General features: G+C 51.9%; 1 protein-coding gene and 1 long non-coding RNA gene across 6 annotated transcripts in view; one reads left to right on the top strand and one right to left on the bottom strand.

The window, feature by feature from the left end:
- DPF3 (double PHD fingers 3) overlaps positions 1-15,734 on the top strand; it is a 307,348-nt gene extending 291,614 nt beyond the window's left edge. For all 5 annotated transcript variants that reach the window (XM_045060175.1, XM_011283320.3, XM_045060176.1 and 2 more), the window contains exons 10-11: positions 5,363-5,444; positions 5,964-15,734. In XM_045060175.1, the coding sequence (XP_044916110.1) occupies positions 5,363-5,444; positions 5,964-6,034 (153 nt within the window). In that variant the 3' untranslated portion in view covers positions 6,035-15,734. The remainder of the gene's footprint in view (positions 1-5,362; positions 5,445-5,963) is intronic.
- Positions 15,552-18,508, bottom strand: LOC123386137. The gene is made up of 3 exons (XR_006599772.1): positions 18,230-18,508; positions 17,563-17,749; positions 15,552-15,687 (listed from the first exon to the last, which is right to left on the bottom strand). It is a non-coding gene; the product is annotated as an uncharacterized LOC123386137 (long non-coding RNA).
- Between the last annotated feature and the right edge of the window lie 3,434 nt (positions 18,509-21,942).

Here is a 21,942-nt window from a genome sequence, read left to right as displayed (position 1 = left end):
TCTCCATGTTGCAGAAAGAAGAGTCAAATAAAGAGGGAAGGCTAGACTGAATCCTGTGGTGTTGGGGGTGGAATAGGGGTGTTAGGATAAATTTATGATTTTTGATATAACATATTGTGTACCTATATGCTTATATATTTTATATAAGATGTGTGTGTGTATGTGTGTGTGTGTATAGTTCTTTACATGTATACATGTATATCTACATGTAATAGTAGATAGATACAGAAATAAATACAGGTGTGCGCACGTGTACCTACACATACATTTACTTCCTAATTCTATTCTCTGCGAGAGCCTAGAAGCAATGACAACGCAGAAGCGATGAGGATCCATGGTACCCAGATACTGGTTTCTAAATACCATTCTCCAGTAAAAGGAATTAGGAACCCTTGGACAAATGGCTGATCCTAGGGCTGGAGATACGAGAAAAGTCTGGAGCATCCTGTGGTACTAGAAAGTAGGGAAGTGCTCAAAAATTGATAAAGCATGCCTAAAGGACACAGGAACTAACTTGAAGGAACTCCTAATGGCAAATCTGGGATAATTTGAGCAACAAAGTCAATAAGGATTGTGTTGCATTAAAATCCGAAGAACAAAATCCATACTGCTATTTAAAAATTTGAATAAATAAATAGGGAAGAGTTAAACTCTTTCTCAGCGTAGAATTCCAATTAATAAGTGTAGAGGGAAGAGGGAAATACCAATAGGCGAACATCACTGTTTTGGGTTGTTGTAAGCAAGAACAACCAATTGGTGCCAATTGGTGAGATTATTTGCATAATCTCAAAGTATCTCCCCAACCAGATTACTTATTGATACATTACAAATGGAAAAATTATAACTTTATAGTAAAAACTGGCAGACACTGCCTAAACTATTTGATCAGAATAACATTACTCGTAACAAGACATATTGGTATTAATGCCCTGATATGATGCACTAAGAAGGGCACCACATCTCTTTTGTAGTATTCTTGCCCAAAGTGCACACCCTCAGTCTTCTCATGAAAAAAGATCAGACAAATTCAAATTGAGTGACATTCTACAAAATCACTGGCCTAGATTCTTCAAAAGTATCAAGGTCGTGAAAGACAAACCGAGAAGCTGTCACAGATTCAAGGACACTAAGAATACATGACAACTAAATACAATGTGAGATCCTGGATTGGATGTTGGGAAAAGAGACAGAAGTGGGAAAACTGGTGAATTTCAAATGAGGCTTGCAGATTAGTCAATAGTATTATGTCAATGGTAATATCCTGCTTTTCATGATCGTCCTATCATAATGTAAGATGTCAACACTAAGGGAAGCTGAGTAAAGTGGGTACAGAAACTCTCTGTACCGTTCTGCAACTTTCTCTATGACTAAAATTATATCAAGGTAATAAACCAAAAAATAAAGGGATGTTTCCCTAGCTTCTTCCAAAGGTGACAAGGTTTTTTTTTTTTTTTATAAATAGTATCTTTATGAACCCAAGGATTTAAATATATCTTATTTGTTTCAATCCATTACAGTTAAAATTGTCCTATATTTGACCAGCGAGAATGTAATCAGGTTGGATCTTGAGTCCTTTAGACATGACCCCAATAGTATTTGATGGCTTCCTTGCTTTCCAATATGTGAAGTTATTTATACATTTCATGCCCTGGACCTGGAACCAGACATTTCTTCAAGGTCCTCTGGTTCATTTCAGTGGGCAATGATCTTTAGAGAACATAATAGGGGTACTAGGGGTGCTAATTTTTACCTCATTGGTCATTGTTTTGGGGCATTTTAAATGGATACAGCTAGAAAATATGTTTTTGTTTGTTTTAAAGACAAAATGCTGAATTTGTATGGATACTTGAGTTTACATGGATACTTCTAATTCATACTCAGGAATAACTATAGGGTTTTTACTTAACTTCATTGATCTTACATCTGTATTTTCTTTCAAGCATGTCAAAATTCTTCTCAATAACAACATAATCATTCATTTGATATGTACAAGTTTCAGAATATTAATTCCACTATTACCACCAAAAATATGATTGCTGAAAGGAAATATATTTTTATATATACACATACACACACACTTATTTTTGTTTAAAACTAAGATGATGACTAAGGATGTACAGTCAAACTACTTGATTTAGAGTCACTTGAAATAGTTACTTTCTGTGTGGTTATGCCATCAACTCATACATAATTAGATTCACTTGTTTCATTTTTCTTTTATTTTTAGAGGAATTACAGTGTGAATTTTGTCTTGTGACTATGCAAAATATTTACTGGTTCCAGAATCGAGTCTATTAAAACAAACAGGATATTCAAGAAAATCTGTCTGCTATTCCTACTCTTTCACACTATTCCCTCACTCTGCTCATAGGTGGCCGTTTAAAAAAATTATGGCTTATCTTTCCTTTCTACTTAAATATAACATTATGTGTATATATGTATGAAGTTGTAAGAATTCATGTGTATGAACCCATACGCATAATGAATCCAGAAAAAAAAATGCATTTTCTTGGAAAATAGTAACAAACACACCTGTTTTCCTCACCTTGCTTTTTTTTACTGGATATCTTTGAGATTACTCCACCACAGTATTTAGACATAATCTTCATTTCTTCCTACAGCTGCATAGTTCTTCATTAGTTAATTCAAACAGTCTCTTGTTGATAGACATTTGGGTTAGTTCTGGTCTTTGGCTTTACCAACAGTGTTAATACAGAGGTTTCTCATTGCTTGTAGGAGAGGAATCAAGGGTGAGGCTGCTTGGGCAGTAGGGTACCTCTCACATAGTCAGGGATTTGCCATGCACATTCCAGACTAGGGTTCCCATTCTACTGGAACTATAGCCATTGTACTGGAACTGGTTCTCTGGTACTTGGGAGTAAGAGGTTCTTAAATTATGTTTTTCATGGGGGTTACCACGAGCTGGCCGATCTGGGCGGACCTGACAAGCAGTTATCCTGAAAAGCACATGGAAAAGAAGAGAATGTGGTACTAGACAATAATCAACCCATGAAAAATGTACTTAAATCTAGAGACACCTGGTTTCCCTTTGGGAAAGTCTAATCCACTGTATTCTACCTTCTTGTATTTCTTGTGTCAGCGCTATAGTAGGAGTCATGTGTCTTAAAGACTTTGGTAATACTGTTTCTGACAAGTCTCTCCCTATTTTCTGTCCCCATCCTAACTTGTTCCTCCTTGTATTATTCCTAAGTCATATTGTCATATAGCTTACTTCAGCTCCAAAATAGTGGTGTACATTTTTTGGAGTAAACCACGCCATCCTGGTTTTCATCCTAACTCTCTGACTGCTGCCTTAGTCTCTTTTTTCTCTGCTTGTCCCTTAAAGTTGGTATTCCCGAGGGTCTGTTTTTGGCCTTTATCTCAGTAACCTTTTTTGAGTCCTTGATATTTCAGAAAATTCAATGACAGCTATGGACTTACTCTTTTCTCCGAAAAATGTACATTTGTGCATATAATTTCAAATTTGTTCATATAATTTCAAGAAATTAATGGACATCCCTCCGTGAGTTCAAGTTCAAGTTACATCTGTAACATATCACGGGCTTCCTCTCTTAGGACCTCCATTGTCATCTTAATCACCAATGTCTCCCAAATCCATATCTCGTGATCGGGCATCTTTCCTGCTGTTCAGCTGCCTCCAGGGCATCTCCATTGCATGATCTGTGGACGTATATAACATCTCTGGCTGAGGTTGCCTTCTATGTCCCACGTCTCTACTCTTCCGCCCACGTCTCAATGGGTGGTTGTATCATCTGGCTTGCCGACCAAGCCACAACCCAGTAATGTTCTTGATTTCTTCTTTATCGTTTTCTACATCTAATCAATAACTTTCAAATGGGAACAGGACCCTTACCTTTTCCCCATGCCACAACCCTAGTTCAGAGTTCACCTCTCACCTGGATGGTGGTAGTGCATCCTAAGTGGCCTTTCAGCCTGCAGAACCAACCTCCTTCCACCCAGGTATCTATTCTTACACAGCAGCTTGTGAGATCTTTCTAAATTCCATGTGTGACCAGTCACTCCTCTGTTGCTAACTCTTCAAAAGCTTCCCATTGCACCACTGAAAGGTGTTAGTATGATTTAAAAGAGAAAAAAAAAAGTCTTTCATGATATCTCCTGCCTTATTGCTTGCTCACTGGGGTTTCCAAGTTCAATATCTACTTTTTCCAGGATCTCCATACGGAGGGGTGCCAGGGTGAGATTTGATACAAAACTTAGTTTTGCAAACGTCTTATAAGGCATCCAAGCAGGTCCAAAGAATAGAGCAGAGCTGAACCTGGATAATGGGGACCAGATCACAAACACATCGCTACTGTGTGCCAGTTCTGAAGGAGATGTGGAGATGAGTTCAGACAAGGTTCTGCCCCAAGGGCCTGACGATCTGTAAAGGAGAGGACAAAGGAGGCACATTCCAAAAGGAACTATTCCAGAAAACAATTGTGTGTACTTGTCTACTCTACAGCTGGCTTTGTGGCCTAAGGCAAAATGCAATTAAATGTCAGAGGGAACTGTGGGGATGCAAGAGGCGAGAGAGAACTTCCATTGGATGTAGATTAGTGACATCTCTGTAGAACAGAAGAGCTGGAAGACTTGAGGTGTGTAGGGAATGGTCCAGAAGAGCAGGGGTCAGGGGCTGGGAGAGTGTCCAGGAACAGGAGCAAAGGTGTGTACTGTGTCTTTGGAAGTTAAACACGGTGTTAGAGGGTCCTGTTCTCACCTGGGCTCCAGCCTCCAGCCCCTGACGAGGCATTTGGGATCTGGAAGGTGGCATCACATCACATGCATTTCTCTATATTGGCATAATGCAATCCTGCAAAGGTTCTGAGGTGTCATAGATGTTACCATCAAGTATGGTTGTTGCCCATTTCACAGATGGAAAGGGTAAGGTTAAGAGGAATTCAATTAAAATTTTCAAACGCTTAAAGTTCTTTCTATGCACTAGGCAGTCACCATGGGGAACACAGAAATGCAGTAAAGTGTTTTTCTGCCTTATGGAGACAGGGTTACTGGCTACAGGAGTTCAGAAGAATAAGGAATCTCTTTAAGCTTGAATGTGAGGTGGTAGTCAAGGAAGGCTTCTTGGAGGAGGTATGATTGAGCAGAACCCTAAAGTGGGGGGTAGGGTTTGCATAGTTGGAGAGGCAGAGGAGGAGTTTCCAGGTATGGGCAGAGCACAAAGCATATTCAGGGGACAGGGAAGACTTCAAACGGGGCCTGGAAAGGGGCATTCAGGAAGGTGGATCCACACAGAATCGGCTGGAGGAGCAGGTGGGGGCCAGACGCTGGCCCTAAATAATTCACGCTCTCTCTCTTCCTCTCCACCTATTCTGTACTCCGCCAGGACCAGCTACTCTTCTGCGATGACTGTGACCGTGGCTATCACATGTACTGTTTAAATCCCCCGGTGGCTGAGCCCCCAGAAGGTAATGATGATGAGGTCGACAGTAGCCCTAACAGCTACTCCTACCGCTTCCTGAGCCCTCACTATGGTGCAGGCCTGTGCCGAGGCCTTTCCGTAACTTGTCTCATTTAATGATCACGATCCTTTGAAGTAGGTACGGCCACGGCCATTGTACAGATGAGGACACCGAGGCATGGTTCCACCCCCAGAAATGACAACTTGGGGGCCAAGGAGACGTTTCCTGGACATGTGGCAGAAGTGGTGGGGGAGGAAGCCTCCCCGGGGAACTGGCCTAGACCTGGTGGCTGCCAAGGAATGAGGGGCTTCACAGCAGTTCAGCTGATCGCCTCCGAGCACCTAACTTTTCTGAGCGGCACTTACCCTCTGCCGAGCTGCAGGCTCCGGCGTATTTTCAGGCCGGGGACTCAGTCTCTGAGCTGTGAAAGTCAAAAGAGAAACAGGGCTTGCGGGAGTTAGGGCCAAGGGGCGGGGCTTGAGGGTGCGAGAGCGGCTGCTGGTAACGCCATCTTGTTTCTTGCAGGAAGCTGGAGCTGCCACCTGTGCTGGGAACTGCTCAAAGAAAAGGCCTCAGCCTTTGGCTGCCAAGCCTAGGGCCCCAGGTTGCTGGAGAGGCTGAGGCGGAGCCCAGCTCAAACCAGATCAAGCCCCCGCTCCCATGTATCCAGACAGACCAACTGTAAGGAAAACCTGTGGTCACAGAGGGCATGGCCACGTGGAACCAAGAGGGTGAGGTGTCTGCTTACCTCCTACACACAGGTTCCGGTACTTCAGCCGTTCCCTCCTTGTTTCTACCAGAAGGATCTTGCACTTTTGAAGAACACCCCTAGCCCCGGCCCTGTGGAACCCCCTCACATTTACCCCAGCACTGAGGCCCTCTCACTGGCTCCCTTTTAAGGGAAGCTTGTTTTGTGACCACCTATCAGTCATTCACGTGTAGTTTGGTGTTTTCTATCTATTGTGTTCCAAGAAATCTTCACACAGCCTCCCGCCTCCTGCTTCGGCTCTTCATCCTGAACTCAGCAGAGGAACAAAGGGCTGTGGAGAAGTTGTTATTTATTACAAGCCTCCCTGGAAACTTCTAGACTCAGAGTCGGGAGGCCATCTTGACGATGAAAATCCTTTTTTGTTCCTTGGTCTCTGTGAAGAAAAAAAGCAGTTTTCTGGACCCCCAGCAGATACCTAGTGGTGTCTACAGCCAGGGTGGTCTCTTGATGGGGCTGGGGGGCGGGGAGGGTAATAGAAGTGCTGAGGAGTGGGCAGACACATTGGGAGGAGAATTCTGAGGCCCCGCCACAGCCCGTCAGTATTTGTTATCCATCGGGAGTGGCTTTGCAAAGGATCAGGCTTTGCAGTTCCTTGACCTTCTCAAGGGCATCCTTGAGGTGAGACAAGCCACAGCCAATGGCAGGGGACATGCTAAGGCTCTGCCTCCCAGCCAGCCTGGGTCTGGAGCTTTCCCTGGGACTAAAGAGCCAGGAAAGTGTGTGCGGGCTGCCCAGAATCTAAACATTGATACAAAGGACTGCAGCTCTGAGCAACCTTTCAGTATTGATGTGGCACCACGAATTCCTTTTCCCAAGTAATTTCTTCCTTCCACCCCGTGTATGTTTGCCACTGTCTCCTGATACCCGACTCTGGAGATTTCAGGATGGGGAAGAGATGATTGTCACCTAAACAAATAACCGGGTCGGGGGGGTGGGGGATGTGATTATTTACGATCACGGTGGCAACGATGCAGAATCCTCAGCTCGAGGGCTGCTCTTGTCCCCGAAGCTCCCCGGTACATGCTGGACTCTGGCTTTTTTTTTTTTTTTTTTTAAATGTTTTGAGAAGAAAGAGGTGGGAGGCTGAGCTTCCGAGAAATCTGTGTTGGAAGTCAGCCCCGAGGGCTGGAGCGGATCGGGCTGTCTTTGAATCTCGGTAGCAGTGGCAACGGCAGCAGCACACAATAACTGACACATTTCTGGAAAAATCATTTGCCCAAAGGGCAGGTCTCGGTGAGTGGGACCCTCGCGCATGCTCGGCTTCCCTGAAATCAGCCCCATCTCTGTGGTCCGGCTGCGTACAACAAAGGCCGAGGTTATTTTTAGTCCTTCAGCTCCTGAAGAAGGCCCTGGAGACTTGGGCTAGTTGGGCCACTTCTGCCCGGCAGAAGTGTTCGCTCCTCGACTTGGCAAGAGCCTCCCTCCCGGGCTAATTGCTCTTGGCCAGTGGACCCGGACAGCCTGGCAGAGTGACCTGTGGCAGGAGATGGGGGTCACTCTCCTGCAGGGGCCCGTGGTCTCCGAGTGAGCTCTGTGTATACATAACGATCTTGTTTAAAGGGTCCTGTCCAGATGGGATTTGCATCTTCCTCATAAGATACTTCCTTCCCCCTGCTGTTTGGCGAACCTGTTTTTGGATGCTGGAGGTCCAGGGAGGGTTTCGAAAGCTGCTGTGTTTTCACGTCATCTGTTACCCAGACGGGTCACACCAGAGGGGCAGATGTCCTCTCCCGACTGCTCCGGCTCTCTGTCCTCCCACAAAAGCCAAAGTGGGGTGTCCTCAAAGGCCGACGATTGGTTTTGAAAATCACTTTGACTTAATTTTAGAGAAAAAAGTTACCAGAATGTTCCCAAATGCCGCAGTGGCTTTCATGTTTAAAAAGGAAGTCCGAAACCCAAAAGTGTGGCCCTGCTACCTGACAGGTCCTCTTTGGAGTATGTGCGCACGTGTTCCCCCCCTCAACACAGATGATGGGGTGGCCCTGTTCTACCTCCAGCCCCACCTGCTGCCCACGGAAGCTATGAGGAGGAATTGAATCTTGCAAGGTCAGGTGCTATAATCCTGCAGTGGAGGGACCGGGGAGTGCTCAGAGCTCTAGAAAGGACATTAGGAGGGTCCAGGGTTCCCTTCCCAGTTTCATGCCCTCTAGGCTGGGTCCAACCTTGTCCTCTTTGGAGATCTCAGTTTCCCCATCTGGAAAGTGGGGATAGCAAAGCCAGCTCGTGGGATGGCACTTCCAGGGTACTGCAAGAAGACGGAATCTCCAGAGTCACATTTATCACTTGCTGTATTGAAACAGAGAAAGTGGTGGTAAACTTCAAATTGGTCTTTCTTTGAGCCCCAGAGGACGAGCTAGAATCATGGGATGCACGTTGATGATCAGGGTTTTAGTTTTGTCTTTGCTACTCAGTAGCTGTGTGGCCTTGGGCAAGTCACTTAATGTCTCTGAACCTGTTTGCTCACCTATGAAAAAGAGATAATAATACTTTCCCTGCCTGTTCCACAGTGACAACGGGAGACCTAAAAGGCATAATGTTGTATAGATAACCACTGGAAAGCGGTGCTTTCCAAGGAGGGATCCGAAATGACTTGTATGCCCCCTTCTCGTGTGAATTAGCCAAGGTTAGATGCCTTCTCAGAATCTCCCTTTTGACCAAAATGGGTTTATGTTTTAGGGGCTAGGCTGCCTGTGGTCAGGGCCAGTCGGCCGAAGCTGTGACAAGGAAACCAGGACCGTGCGTGGGTCTCCTGTTGGTGGGGGTGAGGGATTTACCCTGGGGTTGGGGATTTCAGCATGAAGATACTTGAGATACTCCTTTCTTCAAGATCATCGTGGCCTAGAACGGGGCGCCGACTCCGGGAGAGGGCCGTAATTCAGTTCCGTGTGACATTCGCTTAAAAACTGGTTTAAAGCCCAGCTCTGCTACTTTCTAGCTGGTTGACCTTGGGCAAGTGACTTTGCCCTTCTGAGGTTCATTTTCCACATCTGGGAGGTAGGGAGATGTGGCCTATCCAGCACGGCTGTTGCAGGGATTAGCAGTTTTGCTGGCGAAGATCCTGGCTCGGGGCCTGGCACGATGGAGGCCCCCACCCTGTGGCATCTCGTCACTGGGTATACAGGCCACCAAGGGGAGATAATGATGCTCTTGGCTGCCGGCCAGATCCCTGGAACAGCCCGAGTGCCTTGCTCCACTTCACCCTGATACCGTGGCTCTAGCTGGCCAGAGAGGAGGTGAGGCTACACGATCCAAGCCGGAAGTTGAAACCCTGTGTTTCTGAAACATTGCTTATTGGGCCTGCAGCAAATCCAGCGCGGGCAACGGCGATGAGGAAATCCAGACAAGGCCTCTGTTAGGAGATTTACATCCTGATTTCCTTCTCAACCCCCCCCCCCCCCCCCCACCCACGGACTCAGAGCACCTGGAGCAGGATCCCAAGGCCTCCTGTCATTGCTCCAGGGCCAGGTGGGAAGTCCAGGCAGGCGGTGAGGAGCGGTGGCTTCCCAGGGGGGCCAGCTCAGACGTGTGGCTGGAAGTACGGTGTGTGAGCCGTGGGTGAGAAGGAGGGAGGCCAGATTCCTCCCGAGCTGGGGAAGATAACAGGTTTTAAGGTTGGGGGAGGGTTTGGATTTCACAGTGATGGTTTCATGATACCCTGGAGAGTTACACTCATGGTGCATTTTAGGTGTTGTCCTTTGAACACAGCACGAGATTCCTTTCGGCCCTCCCCTTTAAAAGTTCAGATATTTTAAGAAAGAAAAATGGGATGATTATTATTACTCTTCCTATTGGGGGCAAGTTTAGGAGACAGACCTGTGCTCTTGAAGAAAGACTGCCGGCAACTTCAGGCTTTAGACTCAGAGAAGAGGGGCCCCTGGTTTGCTCTCTGAGTCTGTGTTTGTGGGGGGGTGCAGGGAGGCCCAGGGACCACCTTTCCTGTCCCTGGGCCGGTTCTCAGCCTGTTACCAATGGGAGGACCCAGGCCCTCCCCTGCTGCCCACCACAGGCCCCTCCCTCCTCAGGATGTGCCTATGTCACACCCCAAGGAAATGGTGGCTCCCTGGGCCAGAGTCATGCTCACACTCCCAGGGAAGATGCCCAACGTGCCACACCGGGCTCCTTATCAGAGCTGTGCATTGGCGTCTCCTGTGGTGGGTTCGTATCCCTGTAGTGGTGTCACCTGTAGAGAGGGAGGGTGGAAGGGGGCCTAGAGGAAGGAGGTGGGGAGGGTCAAAGGTGTTTCAGGTTCGGCAAAGCACAATGAAGGGAGGGGAGGGTCCTTGAGGAGGGGACCAGAAACCTGATTTCCACTTAGAAGTCCGGGAGCTAAATGACTAGAGGGTGTGGGCCGGGGAGGCCCGAGTGCTGCCACCAGCTCAGGTGCCTTGAATGTGGGAGGACGAATGGAGCCCTTAGACACACGGACCGGGGGGGCTTCCTCTGAGCATCTCAGCAGCTGCTCCTGGGAAGGCCTGGCCCCCTGTCCATGCTCCTAGCCCAGGCTGCTGTGAAGAGACGCCCCAAAGGAAGCACCTCAGGAAGCGGGGATGGGGAGGGGTCTGGGCCTTGCCTGGGCCTCATCCCGCTGGTCTCCCAGAATGAACAGGGGGCTCCCCGTGGGAGGGAAAAGATCTGGAAGTCGGTGGGTTCCCAGGGAAGGCTCTCTCTGGGCTCTGAGCGAGCCCTGGCTGTGTGTCCCCGCAGACAGCTGAGACCTGAGGTGACTCCCCAGGGTCCTGGGTGGCTGTGCTGCGGTGGGGACAACAGGAGTCAGAGGGTACAGGAATGCCCCTCGGTCAGTCTCTGTGTTCCCAGCTGCCTCCCTTTCTTTGCTCCGGTGCCTTGAAAGAGGGTCACTCCAGGGTTTCCCCCTCTTTGGCCCCACCAAGAGAAGGAAACATTTGTGCTGATGGTGACATTTCCCAGGGCAGGCCAGAGGAAGGCAGGAACCGGGACTGGCTGGCAGCCAGAACCCTCTTCGGCAGAGATATAAATACTAATAATGACCTCTAGCCCAGGCAGCGAGCAAAGTGGCCATTCAGGACGGCACCGACCCAGTCTGGCACATAAACACTGCTGCGGTGGGAAGAGGAGAGTGGGTGAACGGTCCCTGTAGGACACGGGGGAGGCCCTTGAGCCCCTCTATTTTCCCTCAGCAACATCCCCACGTTATATTTATGCCACTGCGTCCTGCCTGGCTGCTTCTCTGCATCTCTATTATTTCTATCAATGTTATTAATATTGATGATGAAAACAGGGACACACAAAAAACACACACCCTCCCTTAACAAACTAAAAGTGAACCTACATGTGGCTCCAGGACAAGAGGGAGAACCTGTTTGTCCAAGGAGGGGGGGAGGGGGCGCTCTTTCCCTGAGGTCCAGCCAGGCCCACCCCTGCTTCCGGCCCCTGCACACCGCAGGGGGTGAGTCTTGTTCTTGGAGGGTCACTGGCCCATGGACTCTTTTCCCTCTTCCCTCACTCACCTCTGCTTCTCTGGGGGACACGTTTGGCAATGGTTGTGGACTCCATTCTGCTTTCTGTCAAAGGGATGCACAGATTTTATGGGCTGGAGTTGGGATTGTGGTTCTTATTGACTTTGCCCTTCCATGTTTACTCCCCCCACCCCACCGCACCCCAGACCTTGGTTCTCCTCTTGCAGGGCCTGCCTCCTCCCTTCCTGCCCTTGCCCCTCCCTGCCCTCCTGCCAAGCTAGATGCTGAAGGGTGGGATGGTGGCGGGAAGACGCAGATGAAAATATACCCCCTGCACATTTTCAACATGTAGTTGAAAAGGCCTAAATTAGGTACTGGGGGGGGGGGGGAAGGAAAGACACATTGCGAGATAATATGTGAGTGAGAGCATGAAAATACAGCACGGTTATCTCGGAGCGGAGGAGGTGGCAGAGCAGGTGGCGGGAGAGGCGGGGTAGGGAGGCAGAGAGCCCTGGCTTCCCGACGCATCTGGTCCATCAGTGTGCCATTTGGGAAAGCAGGGAAGTCACGCCGTGGCAGTAAATGGTCAGATGCCCAGGGAGCCTTTGTGCCTCTGGCTGGGAAGAGGAGGGATGTCCATTCTGGCTGCTCGTCGTGTATCTGCCGCGTTTGCCCAGGGGGCATTCGTGCTCGGATGGAAGATGTGCACATTTCTTGCCCACCGTGAGGGATTGCCAGGCAGGCTGGTACGGGCTGAGACACTTGGCAGGGCACCCGTTCTGTGCAGGGCGGCCCACAAAGCCCTAGAGCGGCTGGGAAAAAACGAACCACATCCTGGCCCAGGCTTCGACCTGCTTTTCAGCTCTAAAATCACACTCGGTCTCAGCCCTCTGACCACACGCCAGGTAGCGTACCATCAGGGAAGGTGTCTGGGTATCTAGGTCTCTTTCCTTGTGTTCATGCATATTCATCCACAGAAGAGGAGCAGGCTAAGTGTTCAGTTGTTCCCACCTTCCGGGAGTTTGGGCGAGGCGGGGCGGGGGAGGGGAAGAACACGGTCGACCTCAGCCTAGTTGCCAGTGTCCGTCTGCCCAAGCACTGGCTGCTGCCCTTGGAAGGTGACCCTGAGCCTCCGTGATGATGAAGGCACCTGGGTTGGCGTGTGCCGAGCGGGCCAGAGGACCGGAGGCCGTGCCTCCAAATGCTGCCTTGGCCTCCTGGGGTGGCGGGCAGGGAGGTGCAATTGGCAGGGCCCGATGAGAGCTGGACAGTGACACAACAGCCTTGCCCAGTCCCCACTGGAAAGAGCGGGGGGGCATGGTGGGGTGGGAGGAGGGCCTCATGCTCAGACCGGGTGGACGCCCATGGAGACCCCCGCCAGCCTGTCTCGGCCTCCTGTGCGGTTCTGGCATGGCAGCGGGAGGCAGGCGTCGGGGAGAGGCCCGGCATTGGAGGCGTTTCCAGGAAACCCCCTCTGCCCACCTTTGGCCAGGTGCTCATCGGCTCCTGACTTCGTGCTTCGCTGGACTCCCTGTTGTCTGAATTGACAGCATCAGGAAGACACCATTTGTTCCATCCCCCCCTTTCCTCTGCACGCGTGACAGCCGGATTTCAGCCGCTCACCGTTACTCCCCGAAGCAGCCGCACTGAGCTCGCTTTCAAGCTGGATGCCCGGGCTTGGGCGAAGGCACGTTATCTGCCCTCGCGTGGGCCTCAGCGCCGAGCTGGCCTCACGCAGCCTTCGGCCTCTCTGCTGGAGACGCCCTGAGAAGGCTCTTTGGGGTCCCCGGCCAGCACACGGCTGTGAGCGGGCAGAATTTTGGGACCTCTGGCTTCCGTGATGCCTGGCTGTGAGACTGGTTTTGAAGCGTTTGAGAACCTGAAATGCTCTCTGGGGTCTGACCCACTGGCCACGTGAAAGCCGGTGGTTCTTTTGAACCGAGCCTCCTTTGAATGACCCGGATTCCCCCCCGGTCTCCCGTGCCGGTGGCAGCAGAGTGGGGTGGGTCCTCTGACTTGGATCCGATCCGGGCCAGACTGGCCGCACCGCACCCAGGCAGAGGCCTCAGACTCTGAGCCCACTGGCCCCCTCAGCTGCATGCGGGATGGACCTGGGAGTGGGAGAGCTCTGCTGGCCCCACGGGCTGAGCTCGGAGAGGGTCTTCCCTCCCACCTCCACGCGAGCAGACTCTCAGGCTGCGAACACAGTCTGCTCACACGCCCTCCCAGCCGGATGCGGACACCCTGGGCCAATCAGGAAATGGACACCTGAAGGAGAGACTGGCCGGTCCGCGTCACACGGTGCAATGGTGCAAGAGCCTGTCCTCAAGTAGGTCTGCCCCCCGCCCCCCCTCCGCCCTCCCACGACGTGTTTGGGCTGAGGGCGATCTTAAAGCCCAGTTTTGCGAACATTCCTTTTGAGAACCAAGAGATGGAGCATCTGTGCCCAGAAGCCAAGATAAATGGCTTTTCCTCTTCCAGTCGCCTGATGCCCCACCGTGTTCCTCGCCAGGAGGAGGCTGGTTCTGGTGGCTGGGGTGGGGGCTGCCGCCGCATATGAACCCCTCGAGTTCCGGGTGGGCTGGGGTAGAAAGGGTGAAGGGGTCCCTTAGGAGGAGGTGCCTGCCCGAGTGCCGTGTGAGGAAGCTCATGCCTGTGCGGGTTCTGGGAAGGGCGTGGAAGCCGTCTGGTTGACTCAGAGTTGGAGAGGTCTGGGAAGGGGGTCAGTTTAAGTCCTCACTGCGCTGTCTCAGCTGGTGAGTAGACCCCGGGTGCCTCGCAGCCTCAGGAATGTATTGCCCCCAGGCTGCTTTGGCTGTATTTGCAAAGGGTACCCCTGGAAATGCGCCGGCGATCTCCTATTGCTGTATCTCCGTGTACGTCTCTGGACGTGAAGACGTGATGCAAACCTGAGGTCACCTTCTCCCAGGTGGGGGCACAAGAGAGGGAAGCCCCTTTCCACGGTGCACCCCCATCATTCCAAAGTGCTTTCTTGTATCTTGTACTCTCGCACCGCTCCCCACCTCAGCTCTTTCTGAAACTCGTAGCCATCAAAGAACGGCCGAGAGAGCTGGCCTTGGTGAGCTCTAATGAGATGCCTGCTAATGAGGGTCTTCCTTTTATGCTCCCTTGGACTCCCTCCCCCCGCCCCCGGACCTAAGGTTCCAGCATCACATTACCTTCCGCTGACTGGACAACTGAGGGGCTTTTCCTTGAGCTGCTTGGGTGCTTCGGAAAGTGTCCAGGACTGAGGCTGGCACAGTTTCCGTGAGGTTAGAGAGAAGGGCTACCGGCTTAGGAAGTCGGATGTAATGGTCTGAGCGAGAGATCCCCACCGGCTCCTCTGAAAAGCAACCGCGGCAACAGACACATGAAATCTCCCACGCCCGCCCCCTGACCCTTTCGGGTGTGACGTGATGTAGTGTCAGTGTGTAGGGGTGTGTGTGCCGCTCTTCTCCTGTCTCCTGGGGTGCTCCTTTCCCCTGAGTGTCAAGTCCCCCCCTCTTCCGTGGCTCCCGAAGTGAAGAGTGCTGTGGTGTTTCTGCCCTCTCTTAGGGATGTATCGGGATCCCTCGTGTCTCGGTATTGGAGGTGAGGCCGTGCCACGCCTCCCACTGTCCTCAGGGGACGCGCAGGCTCTGTGACTTCCCAGACAGCTGGTGTATGTGACAGTCTCCAGGAGGATCTCCAGGTTGCAAACAGCCCACATCCCGATTTAGGCTCGCAGGAGGCAGAGGGGACTGCTTTGCTCAGGAGGGCTGCCTGGAGGGGCTTTCAGTGAACCAGGGCCCCTCCGTCTCTCCCTGCCTTTCCTTCTGTCCTGACCAGGTTCTGGGAGGAGGGCCTTGGAGAGGTCACCACCCGGAGCCAGCATAACGTGGGCATCAAGCAGTCTTGGGGACCCTGGACGTCCCAGTCCCTCTGCGGAGCCCTTGCACGTTCACAAAGACTGAGTCACAGGCCCCGTCCCTTCTTTGCTGTGGTTAGTATCTTGTTCTGTGGTTGGTTAGCAGTGTTGATGACCTACGTAGCGAATCTTTTTTGTCTGCAATTTAGAGAATGTGTAAACAAATAAAAGGCTTTGAAACTCTTGGGAACGTTTGGTTATTTCCCCCCTCCCATCACCAACCCAGTCGTCAACAAATCCACTGGAAACGTACAGATCCTGTGGGAGTGGGGCCCTTTCACACCGGGGTATACAGTGGGAAGACATATGTACGTGTGTGTGCGTGTGCTTATGTGCACATGCACGTATATCAGGCTGCAGGGAAAGCCTGATGCCTACGTGTTTGCAAGGAGACCCCAGGAGCAACACGGGCCACGTCTCGGTTGTTGCTGGTGATGGAATTCTGACCCCCACAAGCTCCGGAGAAGCCTCGGTCCCTGCAGCTTTCGTGGGCACAGCAGACAAACACAACCTACAGCTTCACCTGAGAAGACCCCTCTGAGAGGCCCGGGCATCGGGAGAGAACCCCCTGGAACTTCCGGGGGAGTGGGGTTGGACGATTCACAGATGACTCAGGGTTGAGGTAAGGGGATGTGGTGGGGGAAAGAGAGACCTCAGGCTCAGGACCATCTAGAAGAGCCAGCCGAGTCACCACCCCTCCCCTCTCAGGTCTGAAACGGCCTTCCATAAAAGGCAGTGGGATGGCCGCCCTGAGCCAGGAGCAAGAGGGCCTGTAGAAGACACATCTGCCCTGAGACCCTCTGGAGCTTAGCAACCACCTTAAAGGAGCAGCGGGACCCCCGACCCACACGGCCAGTGGTTTCCTGAGGCCGCGAGCCAGGAGTCAGTCTTCCGAAACCACATTTAAGAAAAATCAGCAAATAAAGCCTGTCCCGTGGGGCAGGCGTGTGCAGCCGAGAAGACAAGGCCCCACCCCTCGCAGGGCTTGCAAGCCAGACAAGTAATAACATACGAACTGGGGGCAGTTGGGAAATGGGGGCGCTGGAACCCAAGCAGGGACTTCTGTCTCAGTCGGTCAGTGGGCTTTTAGTTGGAATTGACTGGGGGCTTTCCAGTAGGACATGGCTGGCCGTGGGGCTGGGTAGGAGCTCCCCTGTTCTCCGCTAAGTGTGGGTGTTAGTGCAGAGGTCCCCGCGTGCCTTCAGCCTCTCCTCTCCAAGCTTAACATGGGGCGGTTACTTGTGGCACGGGGGCCAGTGATGTGGCTGCAGACGAGCGCCAGCCAGCAGGTCGTCGAGGCATCTCTGCCGAGCAATGTCCCCACGCGGGGGCCAGAGCAGAAAGGTAGACCCTTCACCCAGAGTGAGACCATTCATGCCAGCAGCAGGGGGCGGGGTATAGGCTCATGACAAAGTCCAGCAGGAGAAGGCACAGGCAGCCACGCACAGGCCTTTCGTCTGCAGGGACGGGGGTGAGGTTTCCACTTTGACCCCAGCTTTGCATCCCGGTTGCTGAGCGAGGCGCGTGGTCAGCTGGGTCTGGGAGAGTTCTCTAATACAGCCCGGAGACTGATGTAGCTCTAGGGAGTCACAGGGATAGTGGAGGGAGGGGAAAGTGGAGGGACCCTCCTTGTGTTCAAGTCAGAGCAGAGTGGATTTCCTCGGTTCTTTCCTCGGCGGCGGAGGACAAAGCATGGGACGGGGGTGGGATGGGGTAGGGGATTAAGAAGAAGGGATCAAGGGGAGAACACCCCATGTTAGAGAGAGCCTAAGGGTGTGGCATTGTGGGAGAGACATATGTGGTTTCCCCTTCTTGGAGCAGAGAGGACACTGGGAGAGGAGTCAGCAGCTCTAAGGTCCTGCCTTGTCTAGTTGGGTGACGTTTGACTTTTGTAGACCCAGGCGTGAACTTCTATAAACTCGGGCAGGTTCGGGTAAGGAGCCACCTTCCGGATCAGGTGGATATGCACACGTACACCCATATCCATCCTTCGCCCCCGCAGCTTAGGCCCACCTGCCTGTGTCCCGGGTCCTCTGGGGTGCCTGGCAAAGCCTATCTCCACGCAGTCCCGCAGAACGGCAGGCTTCATGCCGGACACAATGAAGCCAGAGGGTTATGTTGGGTTCCACAACACTCGTTTTCCAGGTGAATTCTGCAGAGGCCTAGGCTTCCGGGAGGGTCTTTGGGGGTGTCGTGGGCCCTCGGAGGGCAGGGGTGGGAAAAAAAAAAACCTTTCTGAATCCCAACCTTCAACTCAAGCCGTTGACCAGCACAACTGATTTCATCTATTTCGTATGTTGCTGGTTGTGCTGCTTTAAAAAATCCCCAAATTTGAAAGCATCTTTGGGGCTACCTGGTAGGGGCCCGAAGGGTGTCCCCTGAGGCTGCAGCAGGCAGTGTGATGACAGGAGGCCGTCGTGGAACCGTGACCCTTGGCCAAGTACAGTTAGATAGGGTCTCTGCTCTCAGCTTTCCCCAAAGGGGGCCTGACCGCCCCCTCCCCCCCCCCCCCCCCCCCCGCACAACCGGGGGCTTCTCCTTTGGGTTCCTCTTAAGCGGAAGCAGAGGAACATCCGGGTCAGGACCAGGAGGCTTCACCTCCTCCTCTCTTGGGGGTCCCCGCGGCCTGCGGCAGCCACTGCCCTCCCTCCCCCCCACTCCCCACCCCGCCCTGGCCTACCTGGTGCTCTGCTTTCTGCTGTCACCTCCTTTCCTAAGCCCCAGCCCGTGAGTGCTTTCGCAGGGGCCAGAACAACAGTGTGCTCCCCAGGCGGGTGGGTTGAGAATGTTCGGGCTAAACTTGAGGTAATTAGCATTGTTAATGCTCGTTCTGTGATATCACAGCTGTGAGCCTCATTAAAGTGCTCTCCTGGGGGAGGCGAGCCGAGATTCAGGTGTCAGCTCCGCTCTGCACAGCACCCGCCTGCCATCGCCAAGCCTCATTCGGGGGCCCGTTGGCTCCCAGCCCTCCTGGCCCCCCCCACCTCCCTCTCTGCTGGCATCTGGGCCCCCCCCTCTCAGCTGGGCCTGGCTCCTCCCGCCTCTCCCTGCGGAGGAAAGCTTCTCCCTTCCCCCCAAGGGAAGGAAGGGGAGCACCAGGGAGCGGGGGACCGCTGCTGTCCTCTCAGCTTTGAAAGCAAGGGTGCTCCCCTGGCAGGCGGCAGGGAACCGAGCCGGTCCTCCCCGCACTGGGCACTGGGGCTTTTTAATCCAGGGCTGATCCTTCCTCCTCTTTCCACCTTCGCAGAGAAAACCCAGAGTCTGGCGCCCGCCCCTCCCCTCCTGTCAAGGCCCCTCCTCAGAAAGAAACCCGAGTCCCTCCGGTTTTAATTTCTGAGATTCCTGATGGCTGGGAAGGGAGGCAGGGGACAGACTATTTGCCAAACAGAGAAATATGAAACGCTCTTCCACCCCCTTGAAACCTTGAGGAAAATAATGCTAGACCCACTAGGGACTAAACACAGGCTCAACCCCAAACAGAGGCAAAACACAACTCCAGAGAGCCTCCCCCGGCATCTCGGGGTGCTGAGGAGGGCCGGGCAGTCGCTCCTTTCTGCTCCCCTTCCTCCCCTGGGTCCTCTGTGTCCGCAGAGGGGCTCGGCGGGGTCATCTAAGACATTTTTAATGAGCATAACTTTACCATCTCTTAGGAGCTATAGGCTTGAAGGATACAGCGTTCCATAGCAACGTTAGGACCTCTCAGTGGGAACAAGGGGTCAGCTGAGGGGACTAACACGTACACAAGTGACTTGAATTCAGGATGAGGTGACAGGTATGGTCCTGAATGTATACTGTGGGGGAGAACATACTCAGAAGAGCTAGGCTCCTTGGAGCAGAACACCCAGGGATGCGTGGGACTTCCACAGCAGGGATGTGCGATTCGGGAGCGGCTTTCCAAGCAGCGAGGAAAATGAGAGCAAAGGCCTCCTTTAATCTAGGGACGCTGGGCTGGCCTGGGACCGCTGTCTTAGGCACTGGGATCCAGACTGCCTCCCAGATCTGGGGTAAACTCTTCCACAGGGCCCTACTTACCATCATGGCCGCACAGAGGACCTCTTCTGAAGCTGAGAGCTGGTGCTGGAGGCTCTCAGAGTTCTTCACCTGTAGGAGATGAGCCTGAGGTTTTTCGGCAACTGTCCTGCCATTTTGTTTGACGTGTGGGCTTGGCTCCATGCACCCCTCACTCCTTCTCCGCACGCTTTGCACATCCTCTCAAAGGACAGCTCCTTAGGCCGTTCTCAGCCCTTGGGCCTCAGTCTGGCTCCTTTTTAGGGTGGTTTTCACAATCTTCATTTCACACAACTACTCAGAACTTCTCCAACCCTCCATTCTGTCTTTTGTCAATGTGTCTGAGTTGTGTTCTGTCTAGAAGGCCACCATCCACGCTCCATGCTCCCACCCTCTTGTGCTTCTATTCCCTCCACCTACAGCTTTAAGGCTCAACTCAGCCCTCTCTCCTCATGGAAACTTTTCTGACTTGCCCAAGGAGGAGCTGCTATGGAGACTCCATTATGTTTGGTACATATCTCTTTCATAGTACCTGGCACTCCCTGCTCCATTCGCCAGCTTTCGGGCTGGCCTCCCCCATGAGACTGAGCTCTTGGAGGGCATAGACTATGCCTTGTTCACTGTTGGATCCCAGCTTCCCTGTACATGTTTAATAATCGGATGGATGGATGGATGATGGTTGGATAGATGGATGGATGAGTATATGAGTGAGTGAGTGAGTGGTTGAATGAATGAATGAATGAATGAACAAATTAGAGGAAACAAGTGGGATGTAGAGCACAGTCTGCCTTACAGAAATAGGTCTTTCCCCCCTTGGGGCAAGGCCCTGGCCAAATCAGCAGCAGGTCCTACACTATGGGTCCTGGCCCCTGTGGGGGAGGTGGCTCTGTTAGGTGGGAAGGACTGGGTGGCCAGGCCTTTACCCATCTGTCTCTGCTGGATTACTACAGCCCACTTAAAATCTGAATCCTTCAGGTACCATTGCCTTAGTAACAGGATCTCTATGAAGTGGGCCACCCTGTGTTCTTAAACGAAATCCACTCTGCACTTGAAGAAATAGTAAATTATGAAAATGATTTCCACGCCTCTCTGGGGCACAAAGGCCCGCATTCTCCTCAAAGAGCTCATAAAGGACCCTGAAAAAAATACATTATTAGATGAGTCCCTAAACAGACAACCAGAGGCTAAAGCCATTTGTAAAGAGCACCTAAAAGTCCAGGGTTTAAAACTGGTGGTTTATACCTATGTTTTGATTTTAAAGGGCTAGGTAAGAATCTAGGCCCATCTTCTTCCAACCAGGATCTAACTTTGGAGGGGAGGAAATGAAGCCTCTGGGGTGATCTTTTAGTTGTGCTTTTGTTGTGCCATAAAATCATTAGCTTTCCTCTAGTTACGCCATTTAAAGAATATACATCGTACTCCTGTATGCTTTTCATTATGTCTTGAGGCCAAAATTATTGCCCGTGGGAATACAGTTCCAATAATGGAAGACAGTTAGAAAATACATTTCAATTATAAATGTCACCGGACTCTCACACTTAGGGACCTATTTGTTGACTGGAAGAAAAAACACCGGGAAAACTCATCCCGGTCTCAGTGCACGCTGTGAGGCTGCTGGTGGAGGGGGCTTTGGGGCCCTGAGAAGGCTTGGGGGGAGGACTAGAGCTGCCCTTCATGGTGACTATTGGCCAGCATGCTACATGACCTCCAGGAGCCTCAGCTGCCTCATCTGTAACACAAGGAAAAGGGGACCCATTTTGCAGAGTAGCTGTGAAGATTCAAGGCAGTCCCACGGGTATAGTCCTGGCACATACGGTTGGTTCTCCCTCGGTCTCCTCCTACCACCCTCTCTCCCACCATTTAATGGCAGATGTGACAATAGCTTCGATCTAGAAGAAAGGGTGAGTAAGATCCTGCCCTCAAGATAGGATGAGTTCCCTGAGACCTTCAGGCACCGTAGGGCCAAGGAAAGTATGGCAGTTGGGAATCAGAGAGATGTGGCTTTGCCTCTTTGTCTCTCGATAGACATAATTACATCTGCCTTATACCTTGCCTCTGTAGGAAGGTTGAGACAACTCAGGTAAAGCTCTTGGCCCTGTACCTGGCCACTAAATAGTTGTCCACTAAATAGGTGTCCACTAAATAGTTGTATGGCCTTATGTTGTTGAGTTCATCCTCAGAAACGAGGGGGAACAGGGGGCGCCTGGGTGACTCAGTCAGTTGAGTGACTCTTGGTTTCAGCTCAGGTCATGATCTCATGGTTGTGAGTTTGAGCCCTGTGTTGGGCCCTGCACTGAGCATGAAGCCTGCTTCGGATTCTCTCTCTCTCTCTCTCTCCCTCTCTCTCTCTCCATCCCTCTCCCCAGCTCCTGCTCTCTCTCAAAT

The sequence above is a fragment of the Felis catus genome, chromosome B3, assembly GCF_018350175.1.
Source record: "Felis catus isolate Fca126 chromosome B3, F.catus_Fca126_mat1.0, whole genome shotgun sequence".
Classification (NCBI taxonomy): domain Eukaryota; kingdom Metazoa; phylum Chordata; class Mammalia; order Carnivora; family Felidae; genus Felis; species Felis catus.
Note: the sequence above shows the minus strand (reverse complement) of the source record. Positions and strands in the feature narration are given on the sequence as shown.